Source organism: Melanerpes formicivorus, unplaced genomic scaffold (genome assembly GCF_026170545.1).
Source record: "Melanerpes formicivorus ecotype bairdi unplaced genomic scaffold, bMelFor1.0.p_v2 SCAF_25, whole genome shotgun sequence".
NCBI lineage: Eukaryota > Metazoa > Chordata > Aves > Piciformes > Picidae > Melanerpes > Melanerpes formicivorus.
In genome coordinates, this window is record NW_027142377.1 from 1129163 (window position 1) to 1147496 (window position 18334).

Below are 18334 nucleotides of genomic sequence, written 5' to 3' on the forward strand. Positions count from 1 at the left end.
CCAGGGTTCCCTTGGCCTTCTTGGCCACCAGGGCACCTGGCTGGCTCCTGGACATCCTCCTGTCCCCCAGACCCTTCAGGTCCTGCAACTGCTTTTCAAGTAGCTAAACCTTAGCAGTTTTGAGGGGCTGTGTAATCTGGGGTCTCAGAACAAGCCAGACTTTTGACTCAGCCTTCAGGAGCAGCTTGTTTAGTAGCCAAGTTGCTCCACTTTACTCCTAGCTCAGACAAGGGATGCTCCAGCAAATTCCTGAGGGCCCAACAGGGCCATTGAGCTGGGACCAGCTGCTTTAACACTGGGAGCTGGGCTTCAGACTTCAGTGTTGGTTTTGCAGTGCTTGAAAAGGGGCAAATAGGGAGGTAAAAGAGAGAAGAGAGAAACAGAAACCTCCTCTCCCTTTGTGGGGAACAACTGTCCCTGGAAACTCAAACAGCTCCTTGCTAGAAGTTCCTGAAATGGCTCATTTTGAAGCAAACCACAGAGACAGTTGGCTTTGCTTGGTGGTTTTATCATGCCAGCTACAGCAGTGGAACAGTAGCTAATTGCTAATTATCCCTCATCATTAACAAGCATCAATTAGCATGGAGCCAGTTTTATTAAGGTACCACTACATACACTACCTGCAGAGCCTGCCTGAAAGACCTGGATCATTTTACCCTCCACTTGCTGAGCTGCTGTGGGGATCCCTAAATCTCCAGTGACAATGTGACACAGAATCACAGAATGGGCTGGAAGGGACCTCCAAAGCTCATCCAGTCCAACCCCCTGCACTCAGCAGGGACATCCTCCACTAGATCAGGCTGCCCAGAGCTCCTCAGAGGGGCTGGAGGCTAATGGCACAGCAGAGGAAGGGAAAAGTCTCTCTTTTTGTTCATCCCATCCCCATCCTGCCCACTTCCAGGGGTGTTCAGGAGCACAGCAATGCCATCAGAGGAGCCTGAGCTCCTCAGAGGGGCTGGAGGCTCAGGGCACAGCAGAGGAAGGTAATCTGCCAGCTTGGGGTTGGCTGCCTTAGAAATGGATTACAGTAATGACAGGAGGAGGTGGGGCAGAGAATCACAGAATGCTCTGGCTTGGGAGGGACCTCCAAAGCTCATCCAGTCCAACCCCCCTGCACTCAGCAGGGACATCCTCCACTAGATCAGGCTGCCCAGAGCCCTCTCCAGCCTCACCTTGAATATCTCCAGGGATGGGGCCTCAACCACCTCCCTGGGCAGCCTGTTGCAGTGTTCCAGCAGCCTCCTGGTGCAGAACTTGTTCCTCACATCCAATCCCAATCTGCTCTGCTCTCATTCCAAACAACTGCCCCTGGTCCTGTCCCTGCAGGCCTTTGGGAACAGTCCCTCTGCAGCCTTCCTGCAGCCCCTTCAGGTACTGGCAGGCAGCTGTTAGGTTTGCTTGCAGCCTTCTCTTCATGCTGAACACCCCCAGCTCCCTCAGCCTGTCCTTGTAGGAGGGGTGCTCTAGCCCCACCCAGTCATCTTCAGAGCCCTCCTCTGGACCTGCTCCATCAGGTGGATGTCCTTCCTGTGCTGAGGGCTCAGAGCTGGCCATTCCTGCCTCTGGTGACCATACCCTGCCAGCAGCAGGAACATGAGTGCTGGGAGCACACAAAAAGGAGAACCTCCAACCCATTCTTCTGCACAGCTTTAAGTGGGGGAGTCAGGGAAGTGTGATGCATGAGGACACAAGTGTGCAACCAGGCTGCAATGGCAGTTGAGGAACTCAAGTCAGGATTAAAAGCATCACTCAGTCCCACCAAGTGCCACAAGGGTGAGCAGAGGGCTGGAGCTGCTCTGCTCTGGAGACAGCCTGAGGGAGTTGGGGTTGTTCAGTCTGGAGAGGAGAAGGCTCCCAGGAGACCTTCTTGTGGCCTTGCAGGATCTGCAGGGGGCTCCAAGCAAGCTGGGGAGGGACGTTTGAGGGTGTCAGGGAGTGATAGGACTGGGGGAATGGAGCAAAAGTAGAAGTGGGGAGATTCAGATTGGATGTGAGGAAGAAGTTGTTGCCCATGAGGGTGGTGAGAGACTGGCACAGGTTGCCCAGGGAGGTGGTGGAAGCCTCCTGCCTGAAGGTTTTTGAGGCCAGGCTGGCTGTGGCTGTGAGCAACCTGCTGTAGTGTGAGGTGTCCCTGCCCATGGCAGCAGGGAGTTGGAGCTGGCTGCTCCTTGAGGTCCCTTCCAACCCTGACAATTCTATGATTCTATTTCCCACACTGAGGTCTTTGCATCCTCTCTGCCCCCCACCCTCTTCTCCCCCCAGGACTCTGGGGAAGAATATCTTTTCTCATCCCCAGTCAGGATTTCCCTTGGCTTCAGCTTGTTCCCCTTGCCTTTCACCATGCACCTCTGGGAAGGATCTGGCCCTGGATCTAAGTCCCTTGGAGCTGCAAGGGGATCCCCCCCTTTCACCTCATTGTCTCAGCACTGAGCAAGCCCCACACCTTGAACCCCTTCCCATGTGCACAGGGAGGGATGCCTGTGCACCTGAGCAGCGAGAGCAAGCTCCCCAGGAGGCTGCTTCCCTAAGCCACCACAGGCCTGCACCCACACCAAATGCCAGGCTGGGCTCAGGGAGCAGATGCCAACCTTCCTGGGCAAGCTCCCCACTGGGCAGGCTCCACACCCACTCACAGGGAGCCAGCAGCACACTGTCTCAGCCTGCAAGCCAAGCCCATGGCCCCTGCTTTAGGCACAAGAGGCAGCAGTGGTGGTTCTTCAGTGCTCATTTACACTCCTGCAGAATGGCAGCTCCAGAGCACAGCCCAGAGAGTAGTTTCAAGGTGTCAGAGCCCCTGGGTTCCTCCAGCAGATTTATTTGCTGAGCCCAGGGAGCAAGGCTGAGTGCAACCTCTGCCATTAGCCTTTCACACAGCTCTGGCCACCAGGCTTCACAGAGTCACAGAAACATGCAGGTTGGAACAGACCCTCACAAACTGAGCAGGAAACAAAACAAAACAACAAAAAACCCACAGAGAAAACAGAAAACAAAGAAAGCTTAGAAGACAGCAGCTTGGTTACACAGAGAGGCCAAGCAGCACCCTTCAGACCAACACAGCAACCAACAGCAACAGAGCTATGAAGGAGAGAGTGTGAGGTGTCCCTGCCCATGGCAGGGGGTTGGAATTTCAAGGCCCCTTCCAACCCAGGCCATTCCATGGATCTGTGAATCTGTGTTCCCTAGAAGAGGGTCTGGAATGTGTGCTGGCAGCTGGGGGAGCAGCAAGCTTCACCCAGAAACACAGAAACAGGCAAGGTGGGAGAGAGCCTCAGGAGCACCAAGCCCAACCCCTGACCCTGCTCTGCAAGGCTCACCCCTAAACCATAGCCCCAAGCACCACAGCCAAACCACCTTGAAACACCTCCAGCCTTGGGGACTCCACCACCTCCCTGGGCAGCTCAGCCCAGTGCCTGACCACTCTGGATGGGGAAAAATTCTTCCTCCTCTCCAGCCTGCCCCTGCCCTGCTGCAGCTTGAGGCTCTTCCCTCTTGTTCTGTCACTAATGACCTGGGAGAAGAGACCAGCACCAACCTCTCCACAGCCTCCTTTCAGGGAGCTGGAGAGAGCCATGAGGTCTGCCCTCAGCCTCCTCTGGTTCCCACTAACCATCCCCAGCTCCTTCAGTTGCTCCTCCTCAGATTTCTTCTGCAGGCCCTTCCCAGCTTCCTTGCCCTCCTCTGCCCAGGCTCCAGTCCCTCCACATCTCTCTTGGATTGAGCTGCCCCAAACTGGACCCAGCCCTCGAGGTGTGGCCTGCCCAGAGCTGAGGCCCAGAGGACAATGCCCTCCCTGCTCCTGCTGGACACAGCAGTGCTGATCCCAGCCAGGACACCCAAGAGTGCTGCCCTGGTGCCTTGCACAAGCAGCTGGTGCTGCAGCTCACCCCGAGCAGAGCAAGCAGAGCCTGGGCCAGCACCCACAGCCCATGAGGTCCCCGAGGAAGCTGTGGATGGACAGGGAGGTCCCAGGGGCTTATCCTTCCTTGGCTGTGCCCCAGGCACAGGGGCAAAAACCAGAGCTGAGGCAGCACAGGACTGCTGCACAAAGCTGTGGGGAGGGAGGGGAGGAAGGGATGAGCTCCCTGCTTGCCCTTCCAGTGCTCCCCCACCCACACGGAACGGCACAGCTGGGGTTAAAACCCAACCCAAACCTAACCAAACCGAAACGAAATGAAACAAACCAGCAGTGCGGGAGCTCACTGCTTAATCAGACCAAACGAATCCCCCAGGCATCAAAATGCAAGCAGGGAAAGTTCTGCAAGCTCTTCCCAGCCATCGAGTTGCTGGGAAAGGGTCACTGTCTGTACGGCTTTCTGTCCCCTTCTGCTCCTGAAGGCGTGAGGGTTGGGCACAGTGCAGCCAAAGCCAGCAGCACTTCTGCTGCCTCCCTCCTTCAACAGCCCTCATGGAACGCTGGAGATCTTCCTGGGGACTATTTCAGCCCTGCTGGCGGAGATTGCTGCCGATTTCAAACGTCCCACTTGGAGAACGACCCCCAGCCCTCTAATGACAGAAAACATCAGCGGCCGACACTCGGCAGCCCTCTCCTTTGTCTCCAGCTATCTCCCACGCCCCTGCCGTTCCTACGACCACAGCTCAGCACCAAACCCCTGTTTAGCTCTTAAAGAGTAGGAGAGAAAAGGGAGGGAAGAGAGAAAAGAAGAGAGAAAAGGAGAAAAGAAGAGAGAAAAGAAGGGAGAAAAGAAGGGAGAAAAGAAAGGAGGAAGGGAAGGGAAGGGAAGGGAAGGGAAGGGAAGGGAAGGGAAGGGAAGGGAAGGGAAGGGAAGGGAAGGGAAGGGAAGGGAAGGGAAGGGAAGGGAAGGGAAGGGAAGGGAAGGGAAGGGAAGGGAAGGGAAGGGAAGGGAAGGGAAGGCAAGGCAAGGCAAGGCAAGGCAAGGCAAGGCAAGGCAAGGCAAGGCAAGGCAAGGCAAGGCAAGGCAAGGACTTTAAACCTGTTCTTTTAGAGACCTTGCTAACAAATACAGCCCCCAAAGATCCTTCAGCACACCAAGAAGCTAGGATCTGCCACAGAGCTGGAGAGAAACTCTTGAGAGCAACTCTTGAGAGCTGAAGATGCAGAAGGATTGAAATGCAAAACGCTTTAAGTGCCGTTGGAGGGGCAGCAGAGGCAACGTTTCAGAGCCACAGCTCTGCCTGCTCCCAAGAATGTGGGGGGGGTAAAAAAACAACCCCCCAAAAAAGGCATTCTTAATCCCACCCTAAGGGCCATGCTGAGTAAAAGCTGACACTTACCCCAGGCTAGCTGAAGATCCTTCAGCAGCGGTGGGTTTGCTGGAGGGGGTCACTGGCACTGTGCAAGCCAGAGAGGAGAGCAATGGTGGCCTGAGGTTCCCAGGCTGGGAGTCTGTCACATGCTGATGGCTGAGTGGAAAGGCAGGCACAACAAATTGCCTTCCCATTATGTAATCGTCAGGGTCACATCCTTGCCTCCCCACCTTAAAATCAGGACTGTGTGCTGGCAGGAAGATGACACTGAGCTTTTTAATTAGAGTTGCACAGTGCTGGGAAGGGAGGGTGGGAAGCCCTGGGAAGGGTGGGCAGAGGGGGCCACGTGGGGAGAGCTGGGGGATTCTGTGGGTCCTGCTGCTTTACACACAACCACAGAGTGCTAGGGGCTGGAAGGGACCTGCAGAGGTCACTCAGCCCAAGCCCCCTGCCAGAGCAGGGGCACCCAGGGCAGGGCACACAGGAACACAGCCAGGAGGGGTTGTGAAAGGCTCCAGAGAAGGAGACTCCACAACCTCTCTGGGCAGCCTGCTCCAGGCCTCCAGCAGCCTCACAATGACAAAGTTTCCCCTTCCCTTCCCTCCTGTGGCACCTCCCCTGCTCCAGCTTGCCCCCAGTGCCCCTTGTGCTGTCCTTGGACATCCCTGAGCAGAGCCTGGCTCCATCCTCCCCACACTGCCCTGCGCATCTTGATCACCAGCAATGAGGGCAGCCCTCAGGCTCCTCTGCTCCCAGCCCCAGAGCTCCCTCAGCCTGGCCTCACAGGGAGATGTTCCACTGCCTGCAGCAGCTCTAGGGCTCTCTGATGGACTCTCTCAAGCAGTTCCCTGAGGTCCTTCTTGAGCTGAGGGACCCAGAACTGGACACAGTATTCCAGATGTGGCCTCAGCAGGGCAGAGGGGCAGGAAAACCTCTCTGGACCTACTGACCACAGCCCTTCTAATCCAGCCCAGGATTCTCTTAGCCTTCTTGGCCACCAGGGCACCTTGCTGGCTCCTGGGCATCCTTCTGTCCACCAGGCTCCCCAGGTCCCTTTCCCCTGTGCTGCTCTCCAGCAGGTCAGTCCCCAGCCTGTACTGGTCCCTGGAGTTGTTCTTCCCCAGGTACCAGACTCTCCCCTTGCCCTTGTTGGGTTTCATTCCATTTCTCCCCACCCAGCTCTCAGCCTGTCCAGCTCTGGCTGGATGGCAGCACAGCCTGAGAGCTGTCAGCCACTGCTCCCAGTTTGGTGCCATCAGCAGAGTTGCTGGCAGTGCCCTCACTCAAGCTCAAAGGCTACTAAGTGCCTTCTGTGACACCCATGGAAGTCAGCTGGCAGGTGGGGAGAGGGAGACAGGGACCAGCTCTGTCCTGCTTTCTCTGACACCCTCAGTCTCCTATGGAGCATGGTCTCAGTCTGGGCCAAGAGGGCTTCCCAGCTCTCACTGGGGGCCAAAAGCAAGGCTGCCAGAGCAGCCAGGGCAGAGAAGCAGCACCCACCAGCACTTGTGTATTTGCTGATGCTTGTTAGATCGTTAAAAACTGAGTAAAAACACAGTGAGGCTTGGAGGGAGGTGGGAGGCAGCAGCCATCCCTGCCTGCTCCATTTCCTCACTATGCTCCTGCAGGGCTTTTTGCTCCAAGGAAGCATGGGCAGAATGCATGGAAGCCAAGGCCAGGGGTGCCAGGAGAAGGTTAGAGCTAGTCCAGTGAGTTACTCTGAAGCATAAGAGCAGGGAGACATCAATGAGGAGGTGTGGGACAGGCAGAGTGGTTGCTCCCTGGGAGGCCTCTGCTTTACCCTGTTTCAAAGATACCCTTCAGACAGAGAGCTTGAAACATCAATCTGCACAGCCTGGATCTGGAACTGCTGTGCAGCACCAGTAGATGTGGTGGGAGCCCAGCAAAGGGGCTGAAGGATAGGCTCCTAGGTTGGTGTGTGAGAAGCTTGGTGAGCAAGAAGCTGGAGAGGAGCCAGCAATGGGCACTGGCAGCACAGAAGGCCAAGGGCAGCCTGGGCTGCATCCAAAGCAGTGTGGCCAGAGCTGGAGAGAGGGGATCCTGCGCCTCTGCTCTGCTCTGGGGAGACCTCACCTGAAGGGCTGTGTCCAGCTCTGGGGCCCCCAGCATAAGAGAGACCTGGAGCTGATGGAGAGGGTGCAGAGGAGGCTATGAAAATGCTCAGAGGGCTGCAGGACCTCTGCTGTGGGGACAGGCTGGGAGAGTTGGGGCTGCTCAGCCTGGAGAGGAGAAGGCTCCAGGGAGAGCTTAGAGCTGCAGTTCAGTATCTGCAGGGGAGCTGCAGGCAGGCTGGGGAGGGACTGTTCAGAAGGGCTTGGAGTGCTAGGCCCAGGGGCAGTGGTTTGAAAAGTGGAGCAGGGCAGCTTGAGGTTGGCCCTCAGGAGGAAGTTGTGCCCAAGGAGAGTGGTGAGACACTGGCACAGGCTGCCCAGGGCTGGGCTTGAGGCCCCATGCCTGGAGCCATTCAATATGAGACTTGCCATCGCCTCGGGCAGCCCAATCTAGTTGCCTGCAGGGCAGTTGGACAAGATGCCCTTCCAGGGTCCCTCCCAACCCAGTGCAGTCTCTGCCTTTGCCAATGTGCTTGGCAGTTCAGAAGGACGTGGGACAGGCAGGCAATGCTGCTATCTTCAGAGAGTCCAGCAGGTCACTTGGAATACCCAAAGGCTGCTTTGTGAGCAAATGTGTCCTTGGAGAGGGCCTGAAAGGTTGGTGATGCCTGGTGCCTGGCCTGTGTGGGAAGGGCCCATCAAAGCCTGTAAGACACCAAGGACATCAAGAACAGCTCTTAACCAGAGGAGAGCCCTCGGGTTGTGTGGTGGGGAACACCCCGAGACCATTCGTCCCCTGTCAGGACTCTGCCAAGAGAACTAAGACCAGAGGCGCCCTGCCCGTGCCCTGCCCTGCTTCTAACGTGGCCTCCCAGCTCCTGGCCGGAGCAGCAGCTCCCCGAGCAAGCCCTCCCCGAGCAAGCCGCTCCGGCGTGCGCAGTGCCTTCCGCAGGAGCTGTGGCCGTAAGGGGCAGGAGGAAAGGGCACGGGCGGTGGCTGCCGGCATGCGGCGTGGCTGGCACCTGGCACCGCGGCACTGCCGCCGGCAGCGTCAGCGGGGGCACGGCTTGCTGCAGACACCCCCCGCACCCCCGCTGGCGCAGCCCGGGGATCGATCAGGCCATGGGTGGGTGGGTGCCTCGGGGCGGGGTGTGAAGCGGGCAGGCGGGGTGTGAAGCGGGCAGGCGGGGTGTGAAGCGGGCAGGCGGCAGAGCGGCCGCGGGTGCCGGCCGGAAGTGTCCGCCGCCTGCCCCGGAAGCGGAAGCGGAGCACTTCCGGGGGAGGGGCCGCGGCGCCGCGCCGGTGAGGAGCTGAGGGGCAGCGCGGAGCGGGCGCGGGTGGCCTCTGGGCTATGAGGGGAGCGGCGTGGGGAGCGGGGCCCGAGCGGAGGGGAGGGGAAGGGTGTGGGCGGGGGGCACATGGAGGAGGCCGAGGGCAGGTGGGCGAGCAGGGGCTGGGGTCCCGGGACGAGCGGGCACCCTGCGGTGAGAGACGGGCGGCGCTGGGAGGGGAGGGCTGATGGCGACCGCGCACCCATAGGAGGTGTGGGGTCGAGGGGCGGCGGTGCAGGAGTCGGCGGGGAGGGGAGCGGGGGGCGCGCAGCTGTGCTGTCCCGGGAGGCTCCGCGTCGTGTGCCGGGAGGAGGGAGGCCGAGAGCCGAGCGACAGTGTCCCCATGGACTGCCTGCCTCCGGCCTCCCTCGCGTGCCCGGCTCCTGTGAGCGGGGTCAGCTTCTCCGGTAAGGGCCGGTAGAGCTCGGGTCGGGAGATGTGCCACAGGGAGGGCAGCTTGCTTCTGTCCGAGCCCCGTTACTCACGCACGGCCGCATCGGCGCTCTCCCGGCTCTGCAGGTGCTAGTGCAAAGCTCCAGGTAATAAGCTCCTGGCAGGCTGGCTGCAGCTGCTCACCGGTCCCTGCCACAGCTTTCCTTTCTGCTGGGGCAGGTGATCATGTCAGGCCAGTCCGGCACCGGCCACCACGGCTTAATGCTGAGGGGCTTGTGGCAGGGAATGGTGCAGCTCCTGCTGTGATGAGAGGAGGGCTGCTCTTTTACAAGAGACATCCTTAATCCCAGCCTGCCCAGGCTCCACAGAGCCCTCAGCCACCTGTGCAGCACCTTGGAGAAGGGGATGGGTCAGGAGCAGGATAATCACAGGCTCACAGGATGTCAGGGATTGGAAAGGACCCAAAGAGATCATCCAGTCCAACCCCCCTGCCAGAGCAGGACCACAGAATCCAGCACAGGTCACACAGGAACACAGCCAGACAAGCCTTGAAAGCCTCCAGAGAAGGAGACTCCACAACCTCTCTGGGCAGCCTGCTCCAGGGCTCTGTGACCCTCACAGTGAAAGTTCTCCCTTGTGTTGAGGTGGAGCCTCCTGTGCTGCAGCTTCCATCCATTGCTCCTTGCCCTATCAGAGGGAGCAAGTGAGCAGAGCCTGTCCCTTCGCTCCTGACCCCCAGCCATGCCTTCCTCTTGCAGCACTTCCACTGCTCCACCTTCACTGCTGGGTCTCAAAGGCAGAGTTTGCTTCCCCTTTGAAAAATGCATTGTGGTCATAATGTGGAAGCAAACTCTCTCTGTGGGTTCAGCTCCCTTCTGCCCTTACTCTCAGCCCTGCAAACTCCCCAAGGTGCAAAGGGGCAGAGCACAGGCTGCTTCCTTCTGTGAAAGCTCCCTTAAGGCTTGCCCCTTGGGTTCACATGTGCAAGAAAGCTGTGTCAGACACACAGAACTGGAGCTCCCAGACTGCTGGTAGCGCTCATCCTTTGACGAGAGATCCTGCAGGTTTGGCTTGGGCAGCTGTGGGGAGCAGTACTTTGAGTTTTCAGACCCACAGAGCTTGTTCAGCAGTGCTGTAGGAGAATGTGCTTTGGTTCAGGTGCACAGAAACACACCAGAGCCCAGGGAATTAACTGCAGTTCCAGAGGGTTCCTTCTCTTGCCACCTGGAAAGCACAGGCAATGTGCTCTGTGCCCAGACAGCAGGCAGCTGATTGACAGCTGCCTGAACATGAGCCAGCAGTGTGCCCAGGTGGCCAAGTGGGCCAATGGCATCCTGGCCTGCATCAGGAACAGTGTGGCCAGCAGGAGCAGGGAAGTCATTCTGCCCTGTACTCAGCACTGGTTAGGCTACACCTTGAGTCCTGTGTCCAGTTCTGGGCCCTTCAGTTTAAGAAGGACATTGAGAGACTTGAATGTGTCCAGAGAAGGGCAACAAGGCTGGGGAGGGGTCTGGAGCACAGCCCTGTGAGGAGAGGCTGAGGGAGCTGGGGGTGTTTAGCCTGGAGAAGAGGAGGCTCAGGAGAGACCTCATTGCTGTCTACAACTACCTGAAGGGAGGTTGTAGCCAGGTGAGGCTTGGTCTCTTCTCCCAGGCAAGCAGCACCAGAACAAGAGGACACAGTCTCAAGCTGCACCAGGGGAAGTTTAGGCTGGAGGTGAGGAGAAAGTTCTTCACAGAGAGAGTTGTTAGCCATTGGAATGTGCTGCCCAGGGAGGTGGTGGAGTCCCCATCCCTGGAGGTGTTCAAGAGGGGACTGGATGTGGCACTTGGTGCCATGGTCTGGTCATGAGGTCTGTGGTGCCAGGTTGGACTCGATGATCTCTGAGGCCTCTTCCAGCCTTGGTGATGCTGTGATTTGCAGTGTGCTACATCACCTTGGTAACTAAGGGCTGTTGGTTGTTTTCATCCCTTCCTCAGCAAGAGAACATGAGCTCAGCAGGGAGGAGAAGAGGAAAGCCCAACAGAGGAGGAGGAGGCCGAGGCAGAGGAGGCAGAGGAAGAGGAGGAGGCAGCAGTGGCCATTCAAACAAGTCTCAAGCCGGCGGGAGCAGGAAGAGCTCAACTAAAATCTGGGACGATGGAGATGACTTCTGTCTTTTCAAGGAACCAAGGCAGGAACCCAGCTCTTTCTCTTCAGCTGGGGGGAGGGGTGGCACAGAGGTGTTAAGGATACTTTGGGGATGGTTTTTTAGACACCTTTGAATATACTGAAGGGTGAAGTAGTTGTGATGAAGCTGTTTCACTGTGAGGAGTGTGGGGAGTCACTGGCACAGGTTGCCCAGGGAGGCTGTGGCTGTCCCCTCCCTGGAGGTGTTCAAGGCCAGGCTGGATGAGGCCTTGAGCAAGCTGGGCTGGTGGGAGGTGTCCCTGCCCATGGCAGGGGGTTGGGACTGGATGATCTTGAAGGTTCCTTCCAGCCCACCCTGTGAATCTCTGACTGCTGTGCCTTTTTAATGAACCTTTTGTAGCTGGGAAAGTGTGGAGGAGTTAAAAAGGTTACAACCTCTGGATCCTCTGCTTTGGTCTCAAGAAGCTCTTTGATCAGGAACCACTGATAAAAATGGGGTGTTAATTTTTGTGCACTGTAAGGCAAGAGAAGTGGCTAGTGTAAAACATCTTAAAGTGAAGTGAAGTCTCCTGAGTGTCTGGTCACCAGTCTAGCTTAGAAATATGTGGTTTGCCCTGGAGTCTGAGAACAGCTTCACCTAGCAAAGAGTTGGTGAAATCACTTTGGATTTGACACAGGATAAGATACATGTGTGCCTGTGTGTGTGTTGAGTAGAGAAGGCTCCAGGCAGACCTAACAGCAGCCTGCCAGTACCTGAAGGGGCTACAAGAAGGCTGCAGAGGGACTGTTCCCAAAGGCCTGCAGGTGCAGGACCAGTGGTTTGGAATGAGAGCAGAGCAGATTGAGATTGGATGTGAGGAACAAGTTCTGCACCAGGAGGCTGCTGGAACACTGCAGCAGGTTGCCCAGGGAGATGGTTGAGGCCTCATCCCTGGAGATATTCAAGGTGAGGCTGGAGAGGGCTCTGGGCAACCTGATCTAGTGGAGGATGTCCCTGCTGAGTGCAGGGGGGTTGGACTGGATGAGCTTTGGATGTCCCTTCCAACCCAACCCATTCTATGAGTCTATGAACAGTCCTTAGATAGAGGAGCCTCTGTGGTGGTTGTGCTGCTCCACAGCTGCCTTGTTTTGGTTTTCCTGTTTTGAATGAGAGGTTTGGCTCCTAACACATTGCAGTCCAGCCAAGGCCACCTGAGGCAGGCAAACAAGTCATTGTCATGTTCTCTTTTGATTTTCAGATCAAGTGCCCCTGCCAGAAGAGGAGGAGGAGGGAAATCTAAAGAGAGCCCTGAGACAAGAATGCCTCTGCAGACCATACACATGACATCAGAGAATCAGAGAAGAGTGAAAGAACTCCTTCAAGAGCTTCAAGGGCAGGGGCTGGCTCCTGAATCAGAGTTAGTTGAACCAGAGGCTCCTCTTTAACAGGCATCCTGTTAGAAATGGGCACAGGGTTCTTTTGACCCTTACCTTCTCATCTGATCTCAGATCCTGTGGCTTTGAGGCTGCTCTGTTCCTCTGCAATGCTAAACTCTGGGGAAAAAGGGGTAGCAGAACCCTGCCTGGAAATGGAGGACTCCAGGCTGCAGAGGCAGAGTTTTGTGACTGCTCAAGGCTGTGGGTTTGTTAACCTGCTAACTCTTGTTTTTTTTATCAGAGTAGCTGGTTCTGGTGAAGACAATGAAGAACCTGATTACCTTGATGATGAGCAGTACTGGGCAACAGATCAGGAAGTCTCTGACCTCCCACCAAGGTCTTCTGCTGAGCCAGCTGAGCAGAGGGTTGTGGAAAGTGAAGTGTCTTCCTTTGCTGTGCACAAACTGTCCAGGTGAGTTATTTGTGTCCTGAAGAGGTCACTCACTGCTCCTGATACATACAGCCCTCAGTGCCTGTGCTTCCTCTTCCACATACCCCCTGCCATGGGCAGGGACACCTCACTACAGCAGGTTGCTCACAGCCACAGCCAGCCTGGCCTCAAAAACCTCCAGGCAGGAGGCTTCCACCACCTCCCTGGGCAACCTGTGCCAGTCTCTCACCACCCTCATGGGAGAGGGCTCTGGGCAACCTGATCTAGTAGAGGATGTCCCTGCTGAGTGGATGCCCTTTGGAGGTCCCTTCCAACCCATGCTATAATTCTATCCTTTCTTCCTGTGAAGCTAATGAAGCAGAGCTGTGGTTGTTATGCTGCTGCAGAGGAGCCTCTGTGGTGGTTGTGCTGCTGCAGAGGAGCCTCTGTGGTTATGACCCTGCTCCAGAGGAGCCTCTGTGGTGGTTGTGCTGCTCCAGAGGAGCCTCTGTGGTGGTTGTGCTGCTCCAGAGGAGCCTCTGTGGTGGTTGTGCTGCTCCAGAGGAGCCTCTGTGGTGGTTGTGCTGCTCCAGAGGAGCCTCTGTGGTGGTTGTGCTGCTCCAGAGGAGCCTCTGTGGTGGTTGTGCTGCTCCAGAGGAGCCTCTCTGGTGGATGTGCTGCTCCAGAGGAGCCTCTGTGGTGGTTGTGCTGCTCCAGAGGAGCCTCTGTGGTGGATGTGCTGCTCCAGAGGAGCCTCTGTGGTGGTTGTGCTGCTCCAGAGGAGCCTCTGTGGTGGATGTGCTGCTCCAGAGGAGCCTCTGTGGTGGTTGTGCTGCTCCAGAGGAGCCTCTGTGGTGGTTGTGCTGCTCCAGAGGAGCCTCTGTGGTGGATGTGCTGCTCCAGAGGAGCCTCTGTGGTGATGACTCTGCTCCAGAGGAGCCTCTGTGGTGGTTGTGCTGCTCCAGAGGTGCCTGTGTCCCTGCCCTGCTGCCAGGTCACCTCTGTTGTCTCGCAGGTACGGCTTCGACAGCCAGCGCTGCAGGACGGTGCTGAGATCCTGCAATGGGAATATTGGGGCATCTTTGGAGCATTTGCTGCTGCAGTGCTTTGCTGAAAGGTATGGAGAGAAGATGGAGGTGTCTGCAGCAGCTGCTGCAGCCAGCCCAGAGGAGTGCTTAGAGCAGAGGCAAGAGGAGGCTTTTGCCCTCCGCTCCATCTACGGAGAGAAGTTTGTCGAAAGGATTCAGAACCGGGTGTGGACTTTTCCCCTGCAGCTGGACTACCTGGCAGGCAGGCTCCACCAGCCTAGCCCAAAGGGGGCTTGTGCTAAGGACACAGGCAAGCAGGCTCCCAAGGAAATATGCAAATTCTATCTCCAGGGAGGCTGCAGGTTTGGGGCAAAGTGCAGGTTTGCTCACGAACCCCCGCTGAAGCCCAGCAGGAGCTCTGCAGATGATGCTCACCTGAGAGCTGCCAGTGATGGTCCCCTCTATGAACTTGAAGTGAGGTTTCCTGAAGGGAACAAATACCCACTGCAGGCACCTCTGGTGGCATTCTATTCCACTGATGAGAATTTGCCTCCTGCCTGTCGCCTGCACATTGCTGAGCTCCTCTATGGCAAGGCCTTGCTGGCTGCAGAGGCTGGGGAGCCAGTGGTGTACACCTTGGTGACTTGTTTGGAAGATGAGTTGGAGATCAGTGAGGTACTCCTCAGAAGCACTCACCACAAGTACAGTGTTCCTCCTGTGGCCCTGCTGGCTGGCCCTGCAGTGCAGCTGCAGGCAGAGAGCGTGGCCAGTCCAAAGCCAGTGGCTGAAGGTAAGGCAAATTGCCCTCTGTGCTTCCTAGGCTGGAAACAGTCCCAACAGATCCAAAACAGGAAAAAGTGAGGAGGCAGAGAGGCCCAGTTTAGGCTCCTGTTCCAAATCTGTTGTTGGATGTAAAGGTCATGTGATGAGCCAGGTCCATGATCTCTCTGGGCCTCAGGAAGTCCCCTCCAGAATAAAGCTGCAGCAGAGGTTTGCTGCTGGTAAGCCCAGAGCTGGGAGACCACAGAGCTAAGGAGGTTGGGTTGGCAGAGCCAGTGATGTCACTTCCCAAGATGCCTTGGAGAGGTGTGGGCATGAGCTGAAGCAAAGTGACCAGAGGAGTGTGCCTGGGAGGGAATGGGGATGGTTGGTTGCAAGCTGTGGTGCTTCTGCTTCCACCAATTCAGAAGTATGCCTGGGTTTAAATCAAGTTATCAGCACCCCAGCAGAGTTCATTTAGAGAGGTGGATCTCAGGCTGCATAAATATTGCAAGCAGTCCTGGAATGTTACTCAGGGGATCAGAGAATCATGGCATCATAGAATTGTCAGGGTTGGGAGGGACCCCAAGGGTCATCCAGCTCCAACCCCCTGCCATGGGCAGGGACACCTCACACTACAGCAGGTTGCTCACAGCCACAGCCAGCCTGGCCTGAAAAACCTCCAGGCAGGAGGCTTCCACCACCTCCCTGGGCAGCCTGTGCCAGAGTCTCACCAGCCTTCTACTGAAGAACTTCTCCCTCAGCTCCAGTCTGACCCTGCTCTGCCTCAGCTTCAAACCATTCCCCCTTGGCCTGTCTCCAGACACCCTCAGCAAAAGTCCCTCTGCAGCCTTCCTGCAGGATCCTGCAGTATCTGAAGGGGGCTCCAAGAAAGCTGGGGAGGGACTTTGGAGGGTGTCAGGGAGTGATAGGACTGGGGGGAATGAAGCAAAACTAGAAGTGGGGAGATTGAGATTGGATGTTAGGAAGAAGTTCTTGCCCATGAGGGTGGTGAGAGACTGGCACAGGTTGCCCAGGGAGGTGGTGGAAGCCTCCTGCCTGGAGGTTTTTCAGGCCAGGCTGGCTGTGGCTGTGTGCAACCTGCTGTAGTGTGAGGTGTCCCTGCCCATGGCAGGGGGTTGGAACTGGCTGAGCCTTGAGGTCCCTTCCAACCCTATGATTCTCTGATCCTAAGGTGTTTGTCCTCTCTGCAGTGCTGCCCAGGTCCTGATCCTCGGGAACCAGAATATCTAACTGTGCATTCTCTGTCTCAAGCCCCAGCTGTGTCAGAGCCTGTGGGAGAAGAGGAGCAGCATGAGGAGGAGGAGCAGGAGGAAGAAGAAGAAGATGAGCCTGAGGAAGTGGTTGTGGGGCAGGAGAGCTATGTGAACCTGAAGAAGAAGCAGTCCAAGAAGTGGGACGTGCAGGCGAGGGCGGTGTGCCAGGAGAACGCCAGGATCTGCGCCCAGTTCCGCCTCAGGAAGGTACAGGGCACAGCCCAGGCAGCTCTTGCCCTGCTCACTGCAGGGGCACCAACCTCTTCCTGCTTTCCAGGCAGTTCTGTTCTGCTCCAGTGGTGGTCTCAGTGTCTGGTTTTGTGTTGTCAGTCTTCTAGGCACTTCCAGTCCCTGCTGCACGAACGGCAGAAGCTGCCTGCCTGGCAGGAGAGGGACAGGATTCTGGAGCTGCTCAGGAGCCACCAGGTGCTGGTTGTGAGTGGCATGACAGGGTAAGAGTGGGACTGCAGGTGCACACTGATCTGTCAGAGCATGCAGAGGACAAGGATCACAGAGTATCAGAATGTCAGGGGCTGGAAGGGACCTCCAGAGAGCATCCAGTCCAAGCCCCCTGCCAGAGCAGGGGCACCCAGGGCAGGGCACACAGGAACACAGCCAGGTGGGCTTGGGAAGGCTCCAGAGAGGGAGACTCCACATCCCTCCTGGGCAGCCTGCTCCAGGGCTCTGTCACCCTCTTTCCATGGAGCTTCCTCTGCCTCAGCTTCCACCACTGCCCCTTGTGCTGGCATTGGGCATCACCCAGCAGAGCCTGGCTCCAGCCTCTGGGCACTCACCCTGCACATCTTGATCACCAGCAAGGAACTCACCCTCAGCTCCTCTTCTCCAAGCTACAGAGCCCTTAGCTCCCTCAGGCTCTCCTCCTAAGGAAGATGTTCCACTGCCTGCAGCATCTTTGTGGCTCTGTGCTGGACTCTCTCAAGCAGTTCCCTGAGGTCCTTCTTGAGCTGAGGGCCCGGGACTGGACACAATATTCCAGATGTGGCCTCAGCAGGGCAGAGCAGAGGGGCAGGAGAACCTCTCTGGATCTACTGACCACCTAATCCAGCCCAGGGTTCCCTTGGCCTTCTTGGCCACCAGAGCACCTTGCTGGCTCATGGCCAACCTCCCATCCACCAGGACCCCCAGGTCCTTTTCCCCTTCCCTGCTCTCCAGCAGCTAAGTCCCCAGCCTATCCTGGTGTGGATGTGAAGCAGTTGTCCATGTCCTAGAAAGCTTTGCATCACAGTCCCCTGTGACCAGTCACAGCAGTCTTAGGTGAGCTCTTCTGAGGCATGCCACAAGGCAAACGTTGTAGGGCCTTTGCAACTGACATTTCCCTCTCCTCACTCCTCTCCTCCTCCTTCTCCCTCTCCTGCCCCCACCCTGTTCTTTCGCCCTCCCTCTCCTGCTCCCCTTCTCCTTCTTCTGCCCCTCTCCCCCTCTGCTCTGTATCTTGCCCCCTCCTCTCCTCTCCTCTGCTCTCTGTCTTGCCCTCTCCTCTGCTCTCTGTCTTGCCCTCTCCTCTGCTCTCTGTCTTGCCCTCTCCTCTGCTCTCTGTCTTGCCCTCTCCTCTGCTCTCTGTCTTGCCCTCTCCTCTGCTCTCTGTCTTGCCCTCTCCTCTGCTCTCTGTCTCCCCCCTCTCCTCTGCTCTCTGTCTCCCCCTCTCCTCTGCTCTCTGTCTCCCCCTCTCCTCTGCTCTCTGTCTCCCCCTCTCCTCTGCTCTCTGTCTCCCCCTCTCCCCCTCTCCCCCTCTCCCCCTCTCCCCCCTCTCCCCCTCTCCCCCTCTCCCCCTCTCCCCCTCTCCCCCTCTCCCCCTCTCCCCCTCTCCCCCTCTCCCCCTCTCCCCCTCTCCCCCTCTCCCCCTCTCCCCCTCTCCCCCTCTCCCCCTCTCCCCCTCTCCCCCTCTCCCCCTCTCCCCCTCTCCCCCCCTCCCCCCCTCCCCCCCCTCCCCCCCTCCCCCTTCCCCCCCCCCTCCCCCTGGCTCTGCCCTCCCCGCGTCCCCGGAAGGCGGTTGGCGGTGCTGTGCAGCAGGCTGCCCGGGGGCGGTGCGGGCCGGGGGCCCTGGGCTGGGTGCTTTACCTGCTGCCCGCTTCTCTCCCCGCAGCTGTGGGAAAACCACTCAGATCCCTCAGTTCATCCTGGACGCCTCCCTGCAAGGCTGCCCCAGCGGCGTGGCCAACATCATCTGCACGCAGCCCCGCAGGATCTCCGCCGTGGCCGTGGCCGAGCGCGTGGCCAAGGAGAGGACCGAGCGGCTGGGGCTCACCGTGGGCTACCAGATCCGCCTGGAGAGCGTCAAGGTAGCGCTGCTGGCCTCCTGCACCCTCCTCCA

General features: G+C 57.7%; 1 protein-coding gene across 4 annotated transcripts in view; it reads left to right on the top strand.

Annotated features, from left to right (window-relative positions):
- Nucleotides 1-18334, top strand: part of DHX57 (DExH-box helicase 57) — a 51372-nt gene that overhangs the window by 10252 nt on the left and 22786 nt on the right. For 2 of the 4 annotated variants that reach the window (XM_068153026.1, XM_068153023.1), the window contains exons 2-8: nt 11002-11195; nt 12391-12549; nt 12810-12980; nt 13954-14756; nt 16001-16209; nt 16333-16454; nt 18107-18302. In XM_068153026.1, coding sequence (XP_068009127.1) covers nt 11002-11195; nt 12391-12549; nt 12810-12980; nt 13954-14756; nt 16001-16209; nt 16333-16454; nt 18107-18302 — 1854 coding nt within the window. Of the gene's footprint in view, nt 1-8575; nt 8601-8958; nt 9169-11001; nt 11196-12390; nt 12550-12809; nt 12981-13953; nt 14757-16000; nt 16210-16332; nt 16455-18106; nt 18303-18334 lie in introns of those variants that run through there. The other 2 variants (XM_068153024.1, XM_068153025.1) reach the window with 2 other exon arrangements.